General features: G+C 41.1%; 2 protein-coding genes across 7 annotated transcripts in view; one reads left to right on the top strand and one right to left on the bottom strand.

The window, feature by feature from the left end:
* LOC138749990 (RNA-binding protein FUS-like) overlaps positions 1–3,976 on the bottom strand; it is a 49,005-nt gene extending 45,029 nt beyond the window's left edge. For 3 of the 4 annotated variants that reach the window (XR_011348994.1, XM_069912123.1, XM_069912125.1), the window contains exons 1-3: positions 3,835–3,976; positions 2,066–2,105; positions 1,070–1,121 (exon numbers count right to left, since the gene is read on the bottom strand). Coding sequence is in view for 3 of the 4 variants with exons in the window: in XM_069912123.1 (XP_069768224.1) it covers positions 1,070–1,121; positions 2,066–2,105; positions 3,835–3,964 (222 nt within the window). In the remaining variant the exon portion in view is untranslated. Of the gene's footprint in view, positions 1–1,069; positions 1,122–2,065; positions 2,106–3,604 lie in introns of all 4 variants that reach the window. The other variant, XM_069912124.1, reaches the window with a different exon arrangement.
* A 6,221-nt stretch (positions 3,977–10,197) lies between these two features.
* rhbdd2 (rhomboid domain containing 2) overlaps positions 10,198–17,736 on the top strand; it is a 51,601-nt gene continuing 44,062 nt past the window's right edge. For all 3 annotated transcript variants that reach the window (XM_069912129.1, XM_069912128.1, XM_069912127.1), the window contains exons 1-2: positions 10,198–10,492; positions 12,306–12,321. In XM_069912129.1, the coding sequence (XP_069768230.1) occupies positions 10,283–10,492; positions 12,306–12,321 (226 nt within the window). In that variant the 5' untranslated portion in view covers positions 10,198–10,282. The remainder of the gene's footprint in view (positions 10,493–12,305; positions 12,322–17,736) is intronic.

Here is a 17,736-nt window from a genome sequence, read left to right as displayed (position 1 = left end):
CTTTCAAATTCTACAACTAAGGACCTTGTACACCAACAGTATGGCTTCACACAGATTGTATAAGTTGTCTCTAATGGTCCCTACTCCTCTCCTGGCCTCCCCCACCCACCCAGAATTCTTTTGCCTTTTATATACTAAAAGAACACCAAATTAACCATAGTCCCATTTGCCAGCTATTATTCATGAATCCTTTTAGCCTTCCTAATTTTTGTAAGCACTTCCCTACACATTATATTTTCACAGGCCTCTCCATCACCAGCTCTGCATATACTTCCATTTTTCTCATTTTCCAACCCAAAGCAACCTGGGTTCTCTTTGCATTATCCCTGGAAAATTGCTTTTTTCCTTTGAATGCTTCTCACTGCACAGATGTAATTTACCTGCAAGCAGATGCTCCCAAATTTAACTCATCAGGCCATTTCCTCACTGGTCCATCCTTATCCATTATGACTTCAAAATTTATAGTTAAGTTCACCAACTCCAGAATTATCTCCCACTGATATCCTTTCAACTGAGCAGTTACATGCTCGCACAGTTCAATAGTGTTCCATTCCTCTTTATAGAAATACTGCATCAAAAAGATCTCCTTGACAACTCAAAAATTCCTTCATCACCAAGGTAAATATTTGGGGAGCTGGAATTCCCTGTACAATAACAGGTATGATTACTGCTACACCTCTGTTTTTATCATGTCTTTGTAACATTTATGTCTCTAACACACCTCCAGCTAACTCGCTTTGTGTTGCTAATCTCTACCTAAAAAAATTAGAACACCCAGGAAGATGAAAAGACCACAAAATGCACTTACCTTTGCATTAATCAGAACAGTTGTAATTTAACACAATTAGAATATTGAGCAAATTTGGTCTTAGAGGTTACATTGCAGTTCTAAATGAGTTTTACCACCTGCAGTATTTTACTTCTGATTAAAATATTTGCCCTCCAATGTTAAGCAATTCAGAAAATGTTACTAAATTTGAGAACCACTACCTAATAAACTCAAGAATATATAGTGAAAGTTTTAAGAAAACAAATCATAACGTGGCTATGTAAACACAGTTTTACTTACCTGTGAAGCATGACCATAACTTTGGCTTGGCTGCCCACCATAAGCTCCATAGCTGCAAGAGAGGAAATACATAAACAAAACTTGGATACTCTAGAAAACAACAGGTTGGACAACTGACATGCACCAGAACCTACAGAGGAACATACTGGCACATTGTACAAAGCCCCCCCACCCCCTCTCCTTGGTCTTATAACTAAAACTCTTGCATTTTTCTTTCTAAAATGTCATTTAAGAATCATTTAATCATCAACATTAAGAAACTTTAAAAACACAGAAAACCAAGGTATGAAACAAAGTTAATTCACCACTCTTAAACTACAAATCTGCCATATACTTGGAATGTAGAATCAGAATCTGCAAGGATTGCTATTTTATCTGTCAGGTCTTTGCCAGCTCTTGGAAAAAATCCTGTCAATGCCACTCTTTTCCAACCACTTCCCTTTAAGTATTATTTATTCAATTTTCAGCTGAAAACATATCCACCACTCAAAGCAATCTGTTTCAAAGTATATTCACTGTATTACTTAACTTTCCCACCATTGCCTGGTAAACATTTCCCAATCTCGTTAAATCAACTCTTCAGACATCACTTGTTTTAATAACTCAAAGCTCCAATTTATTTAGTTATGCATGCTAGATGTAAATGCCAACTTTTTAAAAAGTTCATACCCTACATCAATTTACAGTACTGAAAGGCTTACAATTCCAACATTAGCAAAAGTGAGGCAACTTCCAAATATCAGACAATTTGAGCATGAGAACTGGAATAACCAGCAACTGGCATATTTCTATTTAATTGTAAACATTGGTTAAAAATATAATCAAGGGCCAAGGAGAAACTGCGCCGAGTGCTTTATTGGGACCTTCATGCAATTTTGGTGAAGGAACCAGCACTGACCTTTAGAAATACCAAAATACCATTGTAATTTTCCAGCATCCCACCTCCATTCCCAAGCCCTCACAAATTTTGCCCTTTTAAAAGGCATACATCCATACCTTTGAGCTTGATCTCCAGGCTGGCTGTAATTTCCATAATCTATTCATAACCAAAAAATTGAAAATTAACAATTACTGCTGCAAATGTTTTTTTTGCCAATATAAGAATCCTGTTACAATTTTTTTTTTAAAGAAGGCATCTACATATTTAACTCAGGGGAAGTAACGTCTAATTAATGTTTCAGCACCCAAGGGAAATTTACCAAGGAAACGTTGAAACATTGGACACTGAAGTGGCTAACCAGTGAGGATCTTCCAAGCATACCCAATTCAAAAATGAGTGATCAGTGATCAATACGGTGCAGCTGTATTGTAGAGATTTAACAAGATTTAAAGCAATTTAACTGTACAAGTTGACCAAGATAACTAAAACAAGTTTTCAATCACTAAAGATCTTTAAGAACTAAAAGACAACCCACACCTTGCCACTTCAACAATTTAAACTGAAACATTGTTTATGAACACTGAAAGTGTTAAAGCAATAAAAAAATTACTAGTTCCTAGCTAAACTCAACTGTGAAGATTCTGCACATCTATTTGTTTATACCTCAGATTGTGAAAGAGGCACTAGGGACCGAGTCAGTGGTCCAATTAAATAAAATTATTCGACATTTTCAATGCCAAAGTAGAACCAACTATAACACGTTTTTTTTTAAAAAAACCCCCTCATTGCCTTGTTAGTTTTAAGCCAATTTCAAAACTAACTGAACTTCTCAAAGCTATTATCTTTCCTGGCACCTACTGTTACCCTCCGAAAGATCCCCAGAGTTAGTAAACAATTCAGCTCCAGCAAGGATCTGCCCAGGTTCAATGCAACTCCTTCCGGAATTTAACGCAAAGGAACAACAACACACTGCCTAGATTTAACTCAATTTTAATAACTGATGTTCTCATCCACATTTGTTAAAGCGGATGTTAAATGTAATTACGAACTCAGCTTAGCTTTTAAAATTCCAAACCCAGGTGTTTCATACTTTGCTAGAAGGAGGTGCAGCTCTGCTGAAGATTTCTACAACCTCTTGAGTTGACTCTCACGTGGTAGGTTAATTAGTTACAGTGTACGTGGAAAAAAAGGACAAATTTGGGACACAAGGGGATGAGACGGTGTCCTCGGGAGTCCGTGTGGACGCGACAGCTGGGAGAAGGCCCACCCGGCCGAGGAAGGGGCAGCGAGGAACTCCCACAACCCCCCCCCTCCCCCCTCCACGACACCGGGAGCTCGGAAAGGGGTGACAACTCCCGGACCTCCCCGTCATGGCGGTCTGCACATTTGGTGCTGCGTCACGTTCGCCGCAGGCCTGGAAGGCTCTCCCACTCGCCGGTCCTCCCGCCACGCCACCCACCCCCTCCCCTCCTCTCCTCTCCTCTCCCCTCGCGCAAGGTGGGCGCCTCAACACCTTGAGGCGACGCGCGGCCCCGGAGCCCAAACCACGCCGCCTCTGATGGACCGACGAGCAGCCCTCGCGGGTCAACACTTAGTGGAGAAGGAGGGACGCCGAGCTCCCTCCATCCGAGCTGATGGGTCGAGCAGGGTCTTACCAGACATGGTCGCCACAATTGGCTGGTGCTTCACTGCGCTCCCCACCGACTGAGTCTGCGCAGACGGCGACTCCATCCGTACCACCACCACTTATTGGGGGGGGGGGGTCATAAATCAACACAAACTGCTAAATCGAAGATGTGCAACTAACATCAAACTAGAAACCGTTCCCAGAACTTAATTGAAAAAAAAACGCAGCAAAATGCCGAAAAGAAGCGTTGATATTTACCCCAACTGTTACCGTGCATCCCTCCCGTGAGGTGCTGATGCCCAATATGACCCAGTTCTGGATCCGCCTCGAACCGGTTACCGGAGAGCGCGCTGAAGGCCACGTGATCCAGCTGTTGTAACGTCATCATTCAAGGCTCAGCGGCTGGATGAATGAGTGGATGGATGGATGTGTGTGAGTGCACAGCAAAGCGGGGCTGGCATTCTGGAGAGTCAGAAAGGAATTAGCACCCGAGCCTGGTAATGTAAAAATAAAAGTTTGTTCGTGTCGAATAGTGCAATAAAAGTGTCTTTTAAAGACTTTTACATGAAAAAAGAGGTAATTAGGAGACGTAAACAAGAAATCTGCAGAAACACAGGGCACAAAAATGCTGGAGAAACTCAGCAGGTCACACATCTAAAGAAGGCAGTCAACATTTCGCCCTTCTCAATCAATTAAGGATTTTGACGCATTGTTAATTTGTTTGATAACATCACTTGTCTGATTGTTCCCTCACTGAGATAGCAATGATTTGGTGATCTGATCATTCATCAATATGTTGTTCAGAACATTGCTGGGAATTAGAGAGTCAGCTAAGGTGTGATATCTGGGTTAACCTGTGGAGCAGTGGTTTTCAACCATTTTCTTTCCACTCACATACCACCACCATCCTACTCTGGTTGGCAGAACTTGTTCTCACCCTCAGTAACTTTCTTTTATCATCCCACTTTCTCCAATCAAAGGTGCAGTCATAGGTACCTGCATGGGCTCCAGTTGCGCCTGCCATTTTGTTGGCAATGTGGAGCAATCCATGCTACAACTCTAAACAGGCAAGGCTCCGAAATGCTTCCTCTGCTTCATCGATGATTACATTGGTGCTGCCTTATGAGGCTGTCAACTTTATCCTAACTTTAACCCAGACCTCGAATTCACTCGATCCATATCTGGCCACACTCTCCTCTTTCTCAATCTCTCTGTCTCCACTTCAGAGATAAACTCCCTATAGGCATTTTCTACAAACCCACCAATTCCCAGTTAATTCAATTGCACTTCTTCACATCCTGTTTCTTATAAGGATTCTATTACTTTTTGTCAATTCCTCCATCTCTGTTGCATCTCTTCCCAGGATGAGGTGTTCCATTCCAGAACATCTGAGATACCCTCCTTAAAAAAAACAAAGCTTCCCTTCTACTGCTATCAACTCAGCCCTATATTTCTCCTACATCTGCCCTAGCCCTCTCCTAGATGCAAAAAGGACAGAATTCTTCTAGTCCTCACCTAGCACCCCAACTGCCTCCGCATCCACAATTTCTGCCACCTTCAACATGATCCCTTCACCAGACATATCTTCCCCTCCACAAGGACCACTCACTCAGTGGCTCCCTTATCCACTCATCCCTTCCCACAACTCGCCCCCTTGATACCTACCCCTTCGAACACCTCTCTCACAACCATTTGCGACTCCAAACACTTCTTACAAGTGAAGCAACATTTCACTTGTGCATCTGCAGGGGTCATCTACTGAATCCATTTCTCCCGTTGTGACCTCTTCTAGGTCGATGAGACTGGACACAGACTGAGAGATCATTTCACTGGGTATTTTTGTTCAGTCTGTTGCAATAACAAGGACCTCCTAGTAGACAACCATTTAATCCCAGACCCCATTCCCACACCAGCACGTCTGTCCATGGCCTCGTGCACTGCCAAACCAAGGTCAACTGCAAAATGTAGGAACAACACCTTATATTCTGTCTGGGCATTCACCAACTGGATGATTTAACATTGACTTCTCCATTTTCTGTTAGACCCCTCTCCTGTCTCTCTCCTTCCCTTTGCCTCCTTTTCTCCAGTTCCCCACTGCCTTTCCCTCTCCATTCAGATAGCTACCCCCTCTCCCTCTCACTTCTCAACTTTTTTCTCTTCTGCCCTCTCACTGCTATCCAGCTATGACATGACTTCTTGCGTGTTAGCCCCTGCTCCTCCCCCTGCCCCTTCCTTTTTTATTCAGGTGCCTGTCTACTTTCTGCTCATATCTTGACAAAGAGCTAAAACGTTGGTTATATATCTTTGCTTCCAATGGACATTGCGTAACCTGCTGAGTTTCTCCAGCACTTTTGCGTTTATGAAGTCCATGGGGACAGTTTTTTTGCATGCAAGTTTATAATCATGAGTGTACAATCTGGAAAGATGGATGAAAGTATATACTGGAAATGTTCAGAGGGGAATTAGATGCATATTGAAGAAGGTATTTTTTCAATCGTAAGACAAAAGAATAGGAAATGGATTGTCTCTCACAAATAAGAAGATACATCCCTTTGTTCTGAATATCCCATGAGGGAAGAAAAGTTTACACTAGGATTATATGAGCGTAAATGAACGTTGTGAGAAACAGAAGTACCTTCAGGGAATTTGCTCGAGACAAAAATTGAGAACAAAGAACTTTTATTATACTATTACAACAATGCAAAGTTGGGTGCTTCCCTTTACCCTGGGAATACACACAGTTACTGGGGCTGACCCAACTTTTATACATTTCATTTCAGTACAGAGATACCTTCCCCCCCAACATTCTTCTGCCTCCTGGATTGGTTTAGCATTAGGTAATTCTGCCCACGTGGATTCTAACTTCTTATCAGTTTATGTGTCTTCCTGCAAACTTGTTAGCCAGAGAAGTATCATGTCTTTGTTCTTCACTCATTAATCAATCCCCAAGGCGGAACCAGCAGAAAAGAACAAGTTCTACACCGACCTGCGCAACCTCATCCAACGTACCCCTACAGCCGACAAGGTTGTCATCCTGGGCGACTTCAACGCTCGTGTCGGCAAAGACTCAGAAACCTGGCCAGGAATCCTGGGCAAGCATGGCGTCGGCAAGTGCAACGACAATGGGCGCCTCCTGTTGGAGCTCTGCGCAGAACAGCGGCTTGTCATTACAAACACCCTTTTTCAGCAGAGGGACAGCCTTAAGACCACCTGGATGCATCCCCGATCCAAACACTGGCACCTCCTGGACTACATCCTGGTGCGAGAAAGTGACAAACAAGATGTGCTCCACACCAGGGTCATGCCTAGCGCGGAATGCCACACTGACCACCGGCTGGTTCGCTGCAAGCTCAACCTTCACTTCAAGCCAAAGCCCAGGAACAATAAAGCCCCCAGAAAGAGGTTCAATGTTGGAAAACTGCAGTCAGACGAAGCGAGAGGAAACTTCCAGGCAAACCTCAAAGCAAAGCTCGACGTTGCAACCCGCCTCACGGACCCGTCCCCTGAAACCCTCTGGGATCAGTTGAAGACTACCATACTGCAATCCACTGAAGAGGTACTGGGCTTCTCCTCCAGGAAAAACAAGGACTGGTTTGACGAAAACAGCCAGGAAATCCAGGAGCTGCTGGCAAAGAAGCGAGCTGCCCACCAGGCTCACCTTACAAAGCCGTCCTGTCCAGAGAAGAAACAAGCCTTCCGTCGCGCATGCAGCCATCTTCAGCGCAAACTCCGGGAGATCCAAAATGAGTGGTGGACTAGCCTCGCCAAACGAACACAGCTCAGCGCGGACATTGGCGACTTCAGGGGTTTCTACGAGGCTCTAAAGGCTGTGTACGGCCCCTCACCCCAAGTCCAAAGCCCGCTGCGCAGCTCAGACGGCAAAGTCCTCCTCAGCGACAAGATCTCCATCCTCAACCGATGGTCAGAACACTTCCAATCTCTTTTCAGTACCAACCGCTCAGTCCAAGATTCCGCCCTGCTCCAGCTCCCTCAACAGCCCCTAAGGCTAGAGCTGGATGAGGTTCCCACCCTGGATGAGACATATAAGGCAATCGAACAACTGAAAAGTGGCAAAGCAGCAGGTATGGATGGAATCCCCCCAGAAGTCTGGAAGGCTGGCGGCAAAACTCTGCATGCCAAACTGCATGAGTTTTTCAAGCTTTGTTGGGACCAAGGTAAACTGCCTCAGGATCTTCGTGATGCCACCATCATCACCCTGTACAAAAACAAAGGCGAGAAATCAGACTGCTCAAACTACAGGGGAATCACGTTGCTCTCCATTGCAGGCAAAATCTTCGCTAGGATTCTACTAAATAGAATAATACCTAGTGTCGCTGAGAATATTCTCCCAGAATCACAGTGCGGCTTTCGCGCTAACAGAGGAACCACTGACATGGTCTTTGCCCTCAGACAGCTCCAAGAAAAGTGTAGAGAACAAAACAAAGGACTCTACATCACCTTTGTTGACCTCACCAAAGCCTTCGACATCGTGAGCAGGAAAGGGCTTTGGCAAATACTAGAGCGCATCGGATGTCCCCCAAAGTTCCTCAACATGATTATCCAACTGCACGAAAACCAACAAGGTCGGGTCAGATACAGCAATGAGCTCTCTGAACCCTTCTCCATTAACAATGGCGTGAAGCAAGGCTGTGTTCTCGCACCAACCCTCTTTTCAATCTTCTTCAGCATGATGCTGAACCAAGCCATGAAAGACCCCAACAATGAAGACGCTGTTTACATCCGGTACCGCACGGATGGCAGTCTCTTCAATCTGAGGCGCCTGCAAGCTCACACCAAGACACAAGAGAAACTTGTCCGTGAACTACTCTTTGCAGATGATGCCGCTTTAGTTGCCCATTCAGAGCCAGCTCTTCAGCGCTTGACGTCCTGCTTTGCGGAAACTGCCAAAATGTTTGGCCTGGAAGTCAGCCTGAAGAAAACTGAGGTCCTCCATCAGCCAGCTCCCCACCATGACTACCAGCCCCCCCACATCTCCATCGGGCACACAAAACTCAAAACGGTCAACCAGTTTACCTATCTCGGCTGCACCATTTCATCAGATGCAAGGATCGACAATGAGATAGACAACAGACTCGCCAAGGCAAATAGCGCCTTTGGAAGACTACACAAAAGAGTCTGGAAAAACAACCAACTGAAAAACCTCACAAAGATAAGCGTATACAGAGCCGTTGTCATACCCACACTCCTGTTCGGCTCCGAATCATGGGTCCTCTACCGGCACCACCTACGGCTCCTAGAACGCTTCCACCAGCGTTGTCTCCGCTCCATCCTCAACATCCATTGGAGCGCTCACACCCCTAACGTCGAGGTACTCGAGATGGCAGAGGTCGACAGCATCGAGTCCACGCTGCTGAAGATCCAGCTGCGCTGGATGGGTCACGTCTCCAGAATGGAGGACCATCGCCTTCCCAAGATCGTATTATATGGCGAGCTCTCCACTGGCCACCGTGACAGAGGTGCACCAAAGAAAAGGTACAAGGACTGCCTAAAGAAATCTCTTGGTGCCTGCCACATTGACCACCGCCAGTGGGCTGATAACGCCTCAAACCGTGCATCTTGGCGCCTCACAGTTTGGCGGGCAGCAGCCTCCTTTGAAGAAGACCGCAGAGCCCACCTCACTGACAAAAGGCAAAGGAGGAAAAACCCAACACCCAACCCCAACCAACCAATTTTCCCTTGCAACCGCTGCAATCGTGTCTGCCTGTCCCGCATCGGACTGGTCAGCCACAAACGAGCCTGCAGCTGACGTGGACTTTTTTTACCCCCTCCATAAATCTTCGTCCGCGAAGCCAAGCCAAAGAAAGAAAATAGGTAATTCTGCCCACGTGGATTCTAACTTCTTATCAGTTTATGTGTCTTCCTGCAAACTTGTTAGCCAGAGAAGTATCATGTCTTTGTTCTTCACTCATTAATCAATCCCCAAGACTTGCTAAAGCTATCTACTTGTTATCCTGTTTTGAAGATCCTTAGTTTATTACACTTTTACAACCCTTCCTCTCATTCCAGCATCCCTTCACCCTGATTTAACCCATAATACTTCATTTCTAATGAGCACTTGCTTGACTCCTCACATTCCAGTATCCCTTCACCTTAAGTTAACCCATAATACTTTATTCTTAATTGGCACTTGCTTCCAGTATCTCTGGACTCCTAACATTCCAGTATCCCTCACAACGTTCAAAGTTCCAGAGGAGAGACATGGACAAGATCAGAGACTCAAAAAAAGTGCAGATGCAGATCTTACATAAAAATTATAATATACTTGAAACTGGTGGCCATTCCAGACATGTTATCATATATAAATATCCAGTGTGTTTGCATTTGTTGTTCTTGCGACATCGTTTACTTCAACACTGAAAATATACCTATGACCATGTCCTCCTTTGGAATGACCATGAACCTTGTTTCTCTCTTCACAGATGCTGAATGGGGTGCTGACCCTTTAAAATTAATAGCTTGGCATGCTGCAAACAGGAGGCATTTTGGGGCCGGCCCGGGAGTCTCCGGTTGCCGTGGTGACGGGCTGCGCGCAGGCGCGTCACTGTGGCCTGTTGCGCCAGGAGGGTTGTGGCGGCGGATTTGTACCTGATTCGTCGAGGCTGGTGGGGGACCGGGGCCTTCCTTCCATCCACCCACCCACCCACCCAACCAAACCGGAGGGTGCCGGCCCGGGTTCTCGGCTGCCATGGCGGCGAGGAGGGGACAGGGGCAGCGCGACGAGGAGCGGAGCGACCCGCCCAGCCTGGTGCGCATGGTGAGGTCGCTGATGCCGTGCTGCCCTGCGCCACTGTCTCCGCCGCCCTGCTCGCATGGATCTTGTTCTACCTCACCTGCAGGTACAAGGTCCTGGACGGACACACTTTCACTCTCGGCAACTTCCAGAGCCGCCTGCAAGGTAAGGGCGAGGGTCCAAGCTGTGTGATTGGGCCTGACTGGGTCACAAGGTAGGAGAGGGCCCGGGGTTATTCTGGTTTCCCCGTTCTAAACACCCGAACCGTGAAAAGAAGTATAGAAACAAAAGACAAAACATGGTTGAAAGACTCAGGCCAAACAACGTCTGTAGTGAGAGATACAGATCTGTAGAACACTACAGCACGGAAAATAGGCCCTTTGCCCCTTCTAGTCTGTGCCAAAACATTCCGCTAGTCTCACTGACCTGCACCCATTCCATAACCCTCCAGACCTCTCCCATGTATCTGTCCAATTTATCCTTAAAATTTAAGTGAGCCCACATTTACCATGTGAGATGGCAGCTTGTTCCACCACTCCCAACACTCTCTAAATAAGTTCCCCCTAAAGCCATGACCTCTCGCATTTATCTTTTCAAATCTAAATGGAAACAGCCTACACACATTTCCTCTTGATTATGTAAACCTCTTATTATATCTCCCCTCTTTCTTTTATGCTTCAAGAAGTGTAGTCCTAATCTGTTAAATCTTTCCCTGTAACTCAACTCCTGAAGATCTAGCAACATCTTAGAAAATAGTCTCTGCACTCTTTCAATAATACTGATGTCTTTCCTGTAATTTGGCAACCAGAATTGTACACAATACACCAAATTTGGCCTCACCTTAACATTGCAACTCAATACTTCGATTTATGAAGGCGAAAGGTTTTTTTTTGCAACTTTCAGGGAATTATGTATCTGTATTCCCAGATCCCTTTGTTCCTCCACACTCCTTTGTGCCCTACCATTTACTGTGTAGGTCCTACCTTGGTTTGCCCTTCCAAAATGCAACCTCACACTTATCTGCATTAAAGTTCCTTTGCCATTTTCTGGCCCATTTTCCAGTTGGTTCAGATCCCTCTGCAACCTTTGAAAGCCTTCCTTGTTGTCCACAACACCTCCAATCTTAGTGTCATCAGCAAACTTGCTGATGCAGTTTCCCACGTTATCATTCAGATCTTTGAACAAACAACAATGATCCCAACACATATCTCTGTCTTCTTCCATTCAGCCAATTTCAAATCCATTTTACAACCTCTCCATAGATACCTAGTGTCTGAACCTTCTGAACTAACCTCCCAAGTGGAACCTTGCCAAAGGCCTTCCTAATGTCCATGTAGACAACGTGCACAGCTTTTCCTTCATCGACTTTCTTGGTATCCTCCATGGAAAAACTCTAGAAGATTCATTAAACATGGCCTGTCATGCACAAAGCCCTTAGCTGTCCAACTACTTGTATATCTGATCTCTCAGAACAGCCTTCAATAATTTACCCACTACTGACATCAGGCTCCCTGGCCCATAATTGCTTGGTTTACTTTTGGAGTCCAGCAGTCGGGGGATCATCATCAGAGGATGAAGAAGACCAAGATCTTCACAGAGAAATAGAAGGTATAACAGATGGACAGAATATAGATAAAGCTTTTTTTTTTACAAGTCATGACTCCGTGGGGCTGTCACCAACCTCGGAGATCGGGTGCTCTTCTCCACCACAGCTCCCTGTTTCTTTTTTTTAAATTTTTTTTATTTTTCACACCATAAACCACATTGATCAAGATACATACATTTTCCTTTTCAAATATATACAGTCGTTTTCTCCTCCCTCTTCCCATCCCACCCTCCCTACCTCCCCTCCCATTCATTTAAAGTACAGAATCTAAGATACATTAAACCAGTCAAACAATGTTGTCACTCAATAAAAATAAACAAGAAATTCCACTGAGTCAATTCTTTTCATTTCCTTCTCCTTCTGTCATTTTAGGTGGCAGATGTCCCCGGTAGGTTTTCTCTATTGTGTTTCATGTATGGCTCCCATATTTGTTCAAATATTGCAATATTATTTCTTAAATTATGTTATTTTTTCTAATGGAATACATTTATTCATTTCTATATACCATTGTTGTATTCTCAAGTTATCTTCTAATTTCTAGGCTGACATAATACATTTTTTTGCTACGACTAGGGCTATCCTAACAAATCTTTTTTGTGCACCATCCAAATCAAGTCCAAATTCTTTGTTTTTTATGTTACTTAGGAGGAAGATCTCTGGGTTTTTTGGTATATTGCTTTCTGTAATTTTATTTAATATCTGGTTTAGATCTTCCCAAAATTTTTTCACTTTCTCACACGTCCAGATTGCATGAATTGTTGTTCCCATTTCTTTTTTACAACGAAAACATCTGTCAGATACTGTTGGGTCCCATTTATTTAACTTTTGAGGTGTAATGTATAGCCTGTGTATCCAGTTATATTGTATCATACGTAACCTCGTGTTTATTGTATTTCTCATAGTTCCAGAGCATAACTTCTCCCATGTTTCCTTCTTTATCTTTTTGTTTAAATCTTGTTCCCGTTTTTGTTTAGTTTTACCATTTGTTTCCTCATTCTCCTTTTCTTGCAGTTTAATATACATATTTGTTATAAATTTTTTGATTATCATTGTATCTGTAATCACATATTCAAAATTACTTCCCTCTTGTAACCTCAAACTGCTTCCCAATTTGTCCTTCAAGTAGGATTTCAGTTGGTAGTATGCCAACACTGTATCTTGAGTTATATTATATTTATTCTTCATTTGTTCAAAGGATAGTAATTTATTTCCTGAAAAACAATTTTCTATTCTTTTGATCCCTTTTTTCTCCCATTCTCTAAAGGAAAGGTTATCTATTGTAAAAGGGATTAACTGATTTTGCGTCAATAATAGTTTTGGTAATTGGTCATTTGTTTTACTCCTTTCTACATGAATCTTCTTCCAAATATTGAACAGATGATGTAATACTGGAGAATTCCTATGTTGTACCAATTTTTCATCCCATTTATATAACATATGTTCAGGTATCTTCTCCCCTATTTTATCTAGTTCTAATCTAGTCCAATCTGGCTTTTCCCTTGTTTGATAAAAATCTGATAGGTATCTTAATTGTGCGGCTCTATAATAATTTTTAAAGTTTGGCAGTTGTAAGCCTCCTTGTTTATACCATTCTGTTAATTTATCTAGTACTATCCTCGGTTTCCCCCCTTTCCATAAAAATTTCCTTACTATTTTCTTTAACTTCTTGAAGAATTTCTCTGTCAAGTTTATTGGCAATGCCTGAAATAGGTATTGTATCCTTGGGAAAATATTCATTTTAATGTTAGTAGTAAGTCTTTCCAATGCTCTAAGTCGTCCTGTAATTTTTTCATTAGTGGATAATAATTGAGTTTATATAGATGGTCGAGGTTTTTATTTATTTGTATACCTAGGTATCGTATTGCTTGCATTTGCCATCTAAATGGTGATTCTTTCTTAAATTTTGAGAAATCCGCATTATTCATTGGCATTGCTTCACTTTTATTTGCGTTAATCTTGTAACCCGACACTTCTCCATATTCCTTCAATTTCTTATGAAATTCTTTTATTGATAATTCTGGTTCTGTTAGGTATACTATAACGTCATCTGCAAATAAACTGATTTTATATTCCTTGTCTTTTATTTTTATCCCTTTTATTTTATTTTCTGTTCTATAGCTAACGTGAACAATAAGGGTGATAGTGGGCATCCCTGCCTTGTTGATCTGCTTAAGTTAAATTGCTTTGATATATATCCATTTACTGTCACTTTTGCCAATGGCCCCTTATATAATGCTTTAATCCAATTAATATACTTCTCTGGTAAACTGAATTTTTGTAATACTTTGAATAAATAATTCCATTCTACTCTGTCAAAGGCCTTCTCTGCGTCTAAAGCAATTGCTACTGTTGGAGCTTTATTCCCTTCTACTGCATGAATTAAGTTAATAAATTTACAAATATTGTCTGTTGTTCGTCTTTTTTTAATAAATCCAGTTTGGTCTAGATTTACTATTTTAGGTACATAGTCGGCTAATCTGTTTGCTAATAGTTTAGCTATTATCTTATAATCTGTGTTAAGTAATGATATTGGTCTATATGACGCTGGTGCGAGTGGATCTTTCCCTGTTTTTGGTATTACTGTAATTATTGCTGTTTTGCATGAGTCTGGTAAGCTTTGTGTTTTCTCAATCTGGTTTATTACTTCCAGGAGGGGAGGAATTAATAAATCTTTAAATGTTTTATAGAATTCTATTGGGAATCCATCCTCTCCTGGTGTTTTATTATTTGGTAGTTTTTTTTATTATCTCTTGTATTTCTACTATTTCAAATGGTTCTGTTAATTTATTTTGTTCCTCTATTTGTAATTTTGGTAGTTCAATTTTAGTTAAAAATTCATCTCTTTTGTCTTCTTTCCCTTTTTCAGTTTGGTATAATTGTTCGTAGAATTCTCTAAAGTTTTCCTTAATTTCTTTTGGATTATATGTAATTTGTTTGTCTTTTTTCCTTGATGCCAATACCATTCTCTTAGTTTGTTCTGTCTTAAGCTGCCATGCTAGAATTTTGTGTATTTTTTCACCTAGTTCATAATATTTCTGTTTTGTCTTCATTGTGTTCTTCTCTACCTTATATGTTTGTAGTGTTTCATATTTTGTTTTTTTATCTGCCAATTCTCTTCTTTTAGTTGTGTCTTCCTTCATTGCTAATTCTTTTTCTATATTTACTATTTCCCTTTCCAACTGCTCTGTTTCCTGATTGTAGTCCTTCTTCATCTTGGTTACATAACTTATTATTTGCCCTCTGATGAACGCTTTCATTGCGTCCCATAGTATAAACTTATCTTTCACTGATTTCGTATTTATTTCAAAATACATTTTAATTTGTCTTTCAATAAATTCTCTAAAATCCTGCCTTTTAAGTAGCATGGAGTTTAATCTCCATCTATACATTCTTGGAGGGATGTCCTCTAACTCTATTGTCAACATCAGGGGTGAATGGTCCGATAATATTCTAGCTTTATATTCTGTTTTTCTTACTCTGTCTTACATACGAGCTGATAACAGGAATAGGTCTATTCTTGAGTATGTTTTATGTCTACCCGAATAATATGAATGTTCCTTTTCCTTTGGGTGTTGTTTCCTCCATATATCCAAAAGTTGCATTTCTTGCATCGATTTAATTATAAATTTGGTTACTTTGTTCTTTCTGTTAATTTTTTTCCCAGTTTTATCCATGTTTGAATCCAAATTAAGGTTGAAATCCCCTCCTATTAGTATGTTCCCTTGCGTGTCTGCTATCTTCAAAAAAATATCTTGCATAAATTTTTGATCTTCTTCGTTAGGTGAATATACATTGAGTAAATTCCAAAACTCCGAATATATCTGACATTTTATCATTACATATCTCCCTGCTGGATCTATTATTTCCTCTTCTATTTTAATTGGTACATTTTTACTGATTAATATAGCTACTCCTCTAGCTTTTGAATTATATGACGCTGCTGTTACATGTCCTACCCAATCTCTTTTTAATTTCTTGTGCTCCATTTCAGTTAAATGTGTTTCTTGCACGAATGCTATATCAATTTTTTCTTTTTTTCAGTAAATTTAGCAGTTTCTTCCTTTTGATTTGGTTATGTATTCCGTTAATATTTAAAGTCATATAGTTCAACGTAGCCATTTCATACTTTGTTTATCTTCTCTTTCCGTTTCCTCATCATCACCTTTCCTTCTTATCCATTTCTGCTTTCTTGTTTTGAACACTTTATAAGACAACATTTCTAAAACATCAAACATTTCCCTTATTCTCCTATCTAAAATTTCTTTAACCCCATTATCCCCTCCCCTTCCTGAGTTGCCCTTTATCCCTTGTCGGGCAACTACATCTCCCCTCTCCATTTGGATTTGCGAAATCACTCGCAAGCGTCAACTGATCTTGCAGTGACCGTAACTCCTCCCCACTCAGCCCCCCCCCAGAAAAGATTTCAATTTTCATATATAACAAAGGTCACTCTTTTAATTCCCTCCTTACTTCCTCTGTTCCCTTTCATTCCCTTATTAATTCTTATCTATACTCTATATATTTTCCTCCAAATACGGATACACTCATGTACACACATATATACATACACGCCTATATATATGTGTGTGTGTGTGTGTATATATATATATAGATATATATATTATTGATATATATATATTATTGATATATATATTATAGAGATATATATATATTATAGATATTTAAATATATTTTAGATATATATATAACACACACACACACACACACACACACACACACACACACACACACACACACACACACACACACACACACACACACAGTTCTTGGTCATTTTTACTCTCGTTACATGTCTTCATCTCTCTGCCTGTTTTGTAGTTGTTCTGCAAATTTTCGTGCTTCCTCCGGATCCGAGAATAGTCTGTTTTGCTGCTTTTGGAATAACTATTTTAAGTACCGCTGGGTACTTTGACATAAATTTATATCCTTTTTTCCATAGGATCGTTTTTGCTGTATTAAACTCCTTTCTCTTCTTCAGGAGTTCAAAACTTATGTCTGGATATAAAAAAAATTTTTGACCTTTGTATTCCAGTGGCTTTTTGTCTTCTCTTATTTTCTTCATTGCTTTCTCCAATATATTTTCTCTTGTTGTATATCTTAAGAATTTTACTAAAATGGATCTTGGTTTTTGCTGTGGCTGTGGTTTCGGGGCTAATGTTCTATGTGCCCTTTCTATTTCCATTTCTTCCTATAATTCTGGTCTTCCTAGGACCCTGGGGATCCAATCTTTTATAAATTCTCTCATATTCTTGCCTTCTTCATCTTCCTTAAGGCCCACTATCTTTATATTATTTCTTCTATTATAATTTTCCATTATATCTATTTTCTGAGCTAACAGCTCTTGTGCCTCTTTAACTTTTTTATTAGATTCTTCTAATTTCTCTTTTAAGTCCTCTACTTCCATTTCTACAATTGTTTCTCGTTCTTCCACATTGTCCACTCTTTTTCCTATATCTGACAAGACCATCTCTATTCTATTCATTTTTTCTTCTGCACTTTTAATTCTTCTTTTTATTTCACTAAATTCTTGTAATTGCCATTCTTTTACTGATTCCATATATTCTTTAAAAAAAAATATCCATTGTCTTGCCTTTCCCTTCTTCTTCCATTTCTCTATGTTCTTCTTCTTCCTCTGGGTTGGTCATCTGTTGTTTCCTTGTTTTCTTTTTACTCTCTTTCTTGTTCTTGTTGTTTTCTGTGTTCTCTTCCTGTTGTTGTGTTGCAGCTGTCATCCTCAGCTGTGGAGATCGACTCCTCAGCTGTTTCCCCCTCCCGTCAGTGT

This window comes from Narcine bancroftii, chromosome 14 (assembly GCF_036971445.1).
Source record: "Narcine bancroftii isolate sNarBan1 chromosome 14, sNarBan1.hap1, whole genome shotgun sequence".
NCBI classification, from domain to species: Eukaryota; Metazoa; Chordata; class Chondrichthyes; order Torpediniformes; family Narcinidae; genus Narcine; species Narcine bancroftii.
The sequence above is the reverse complement of the archived record's forward strand: the minus strand, read 5'-3'. Positions and strand labels throughout refer to the sequence as shown.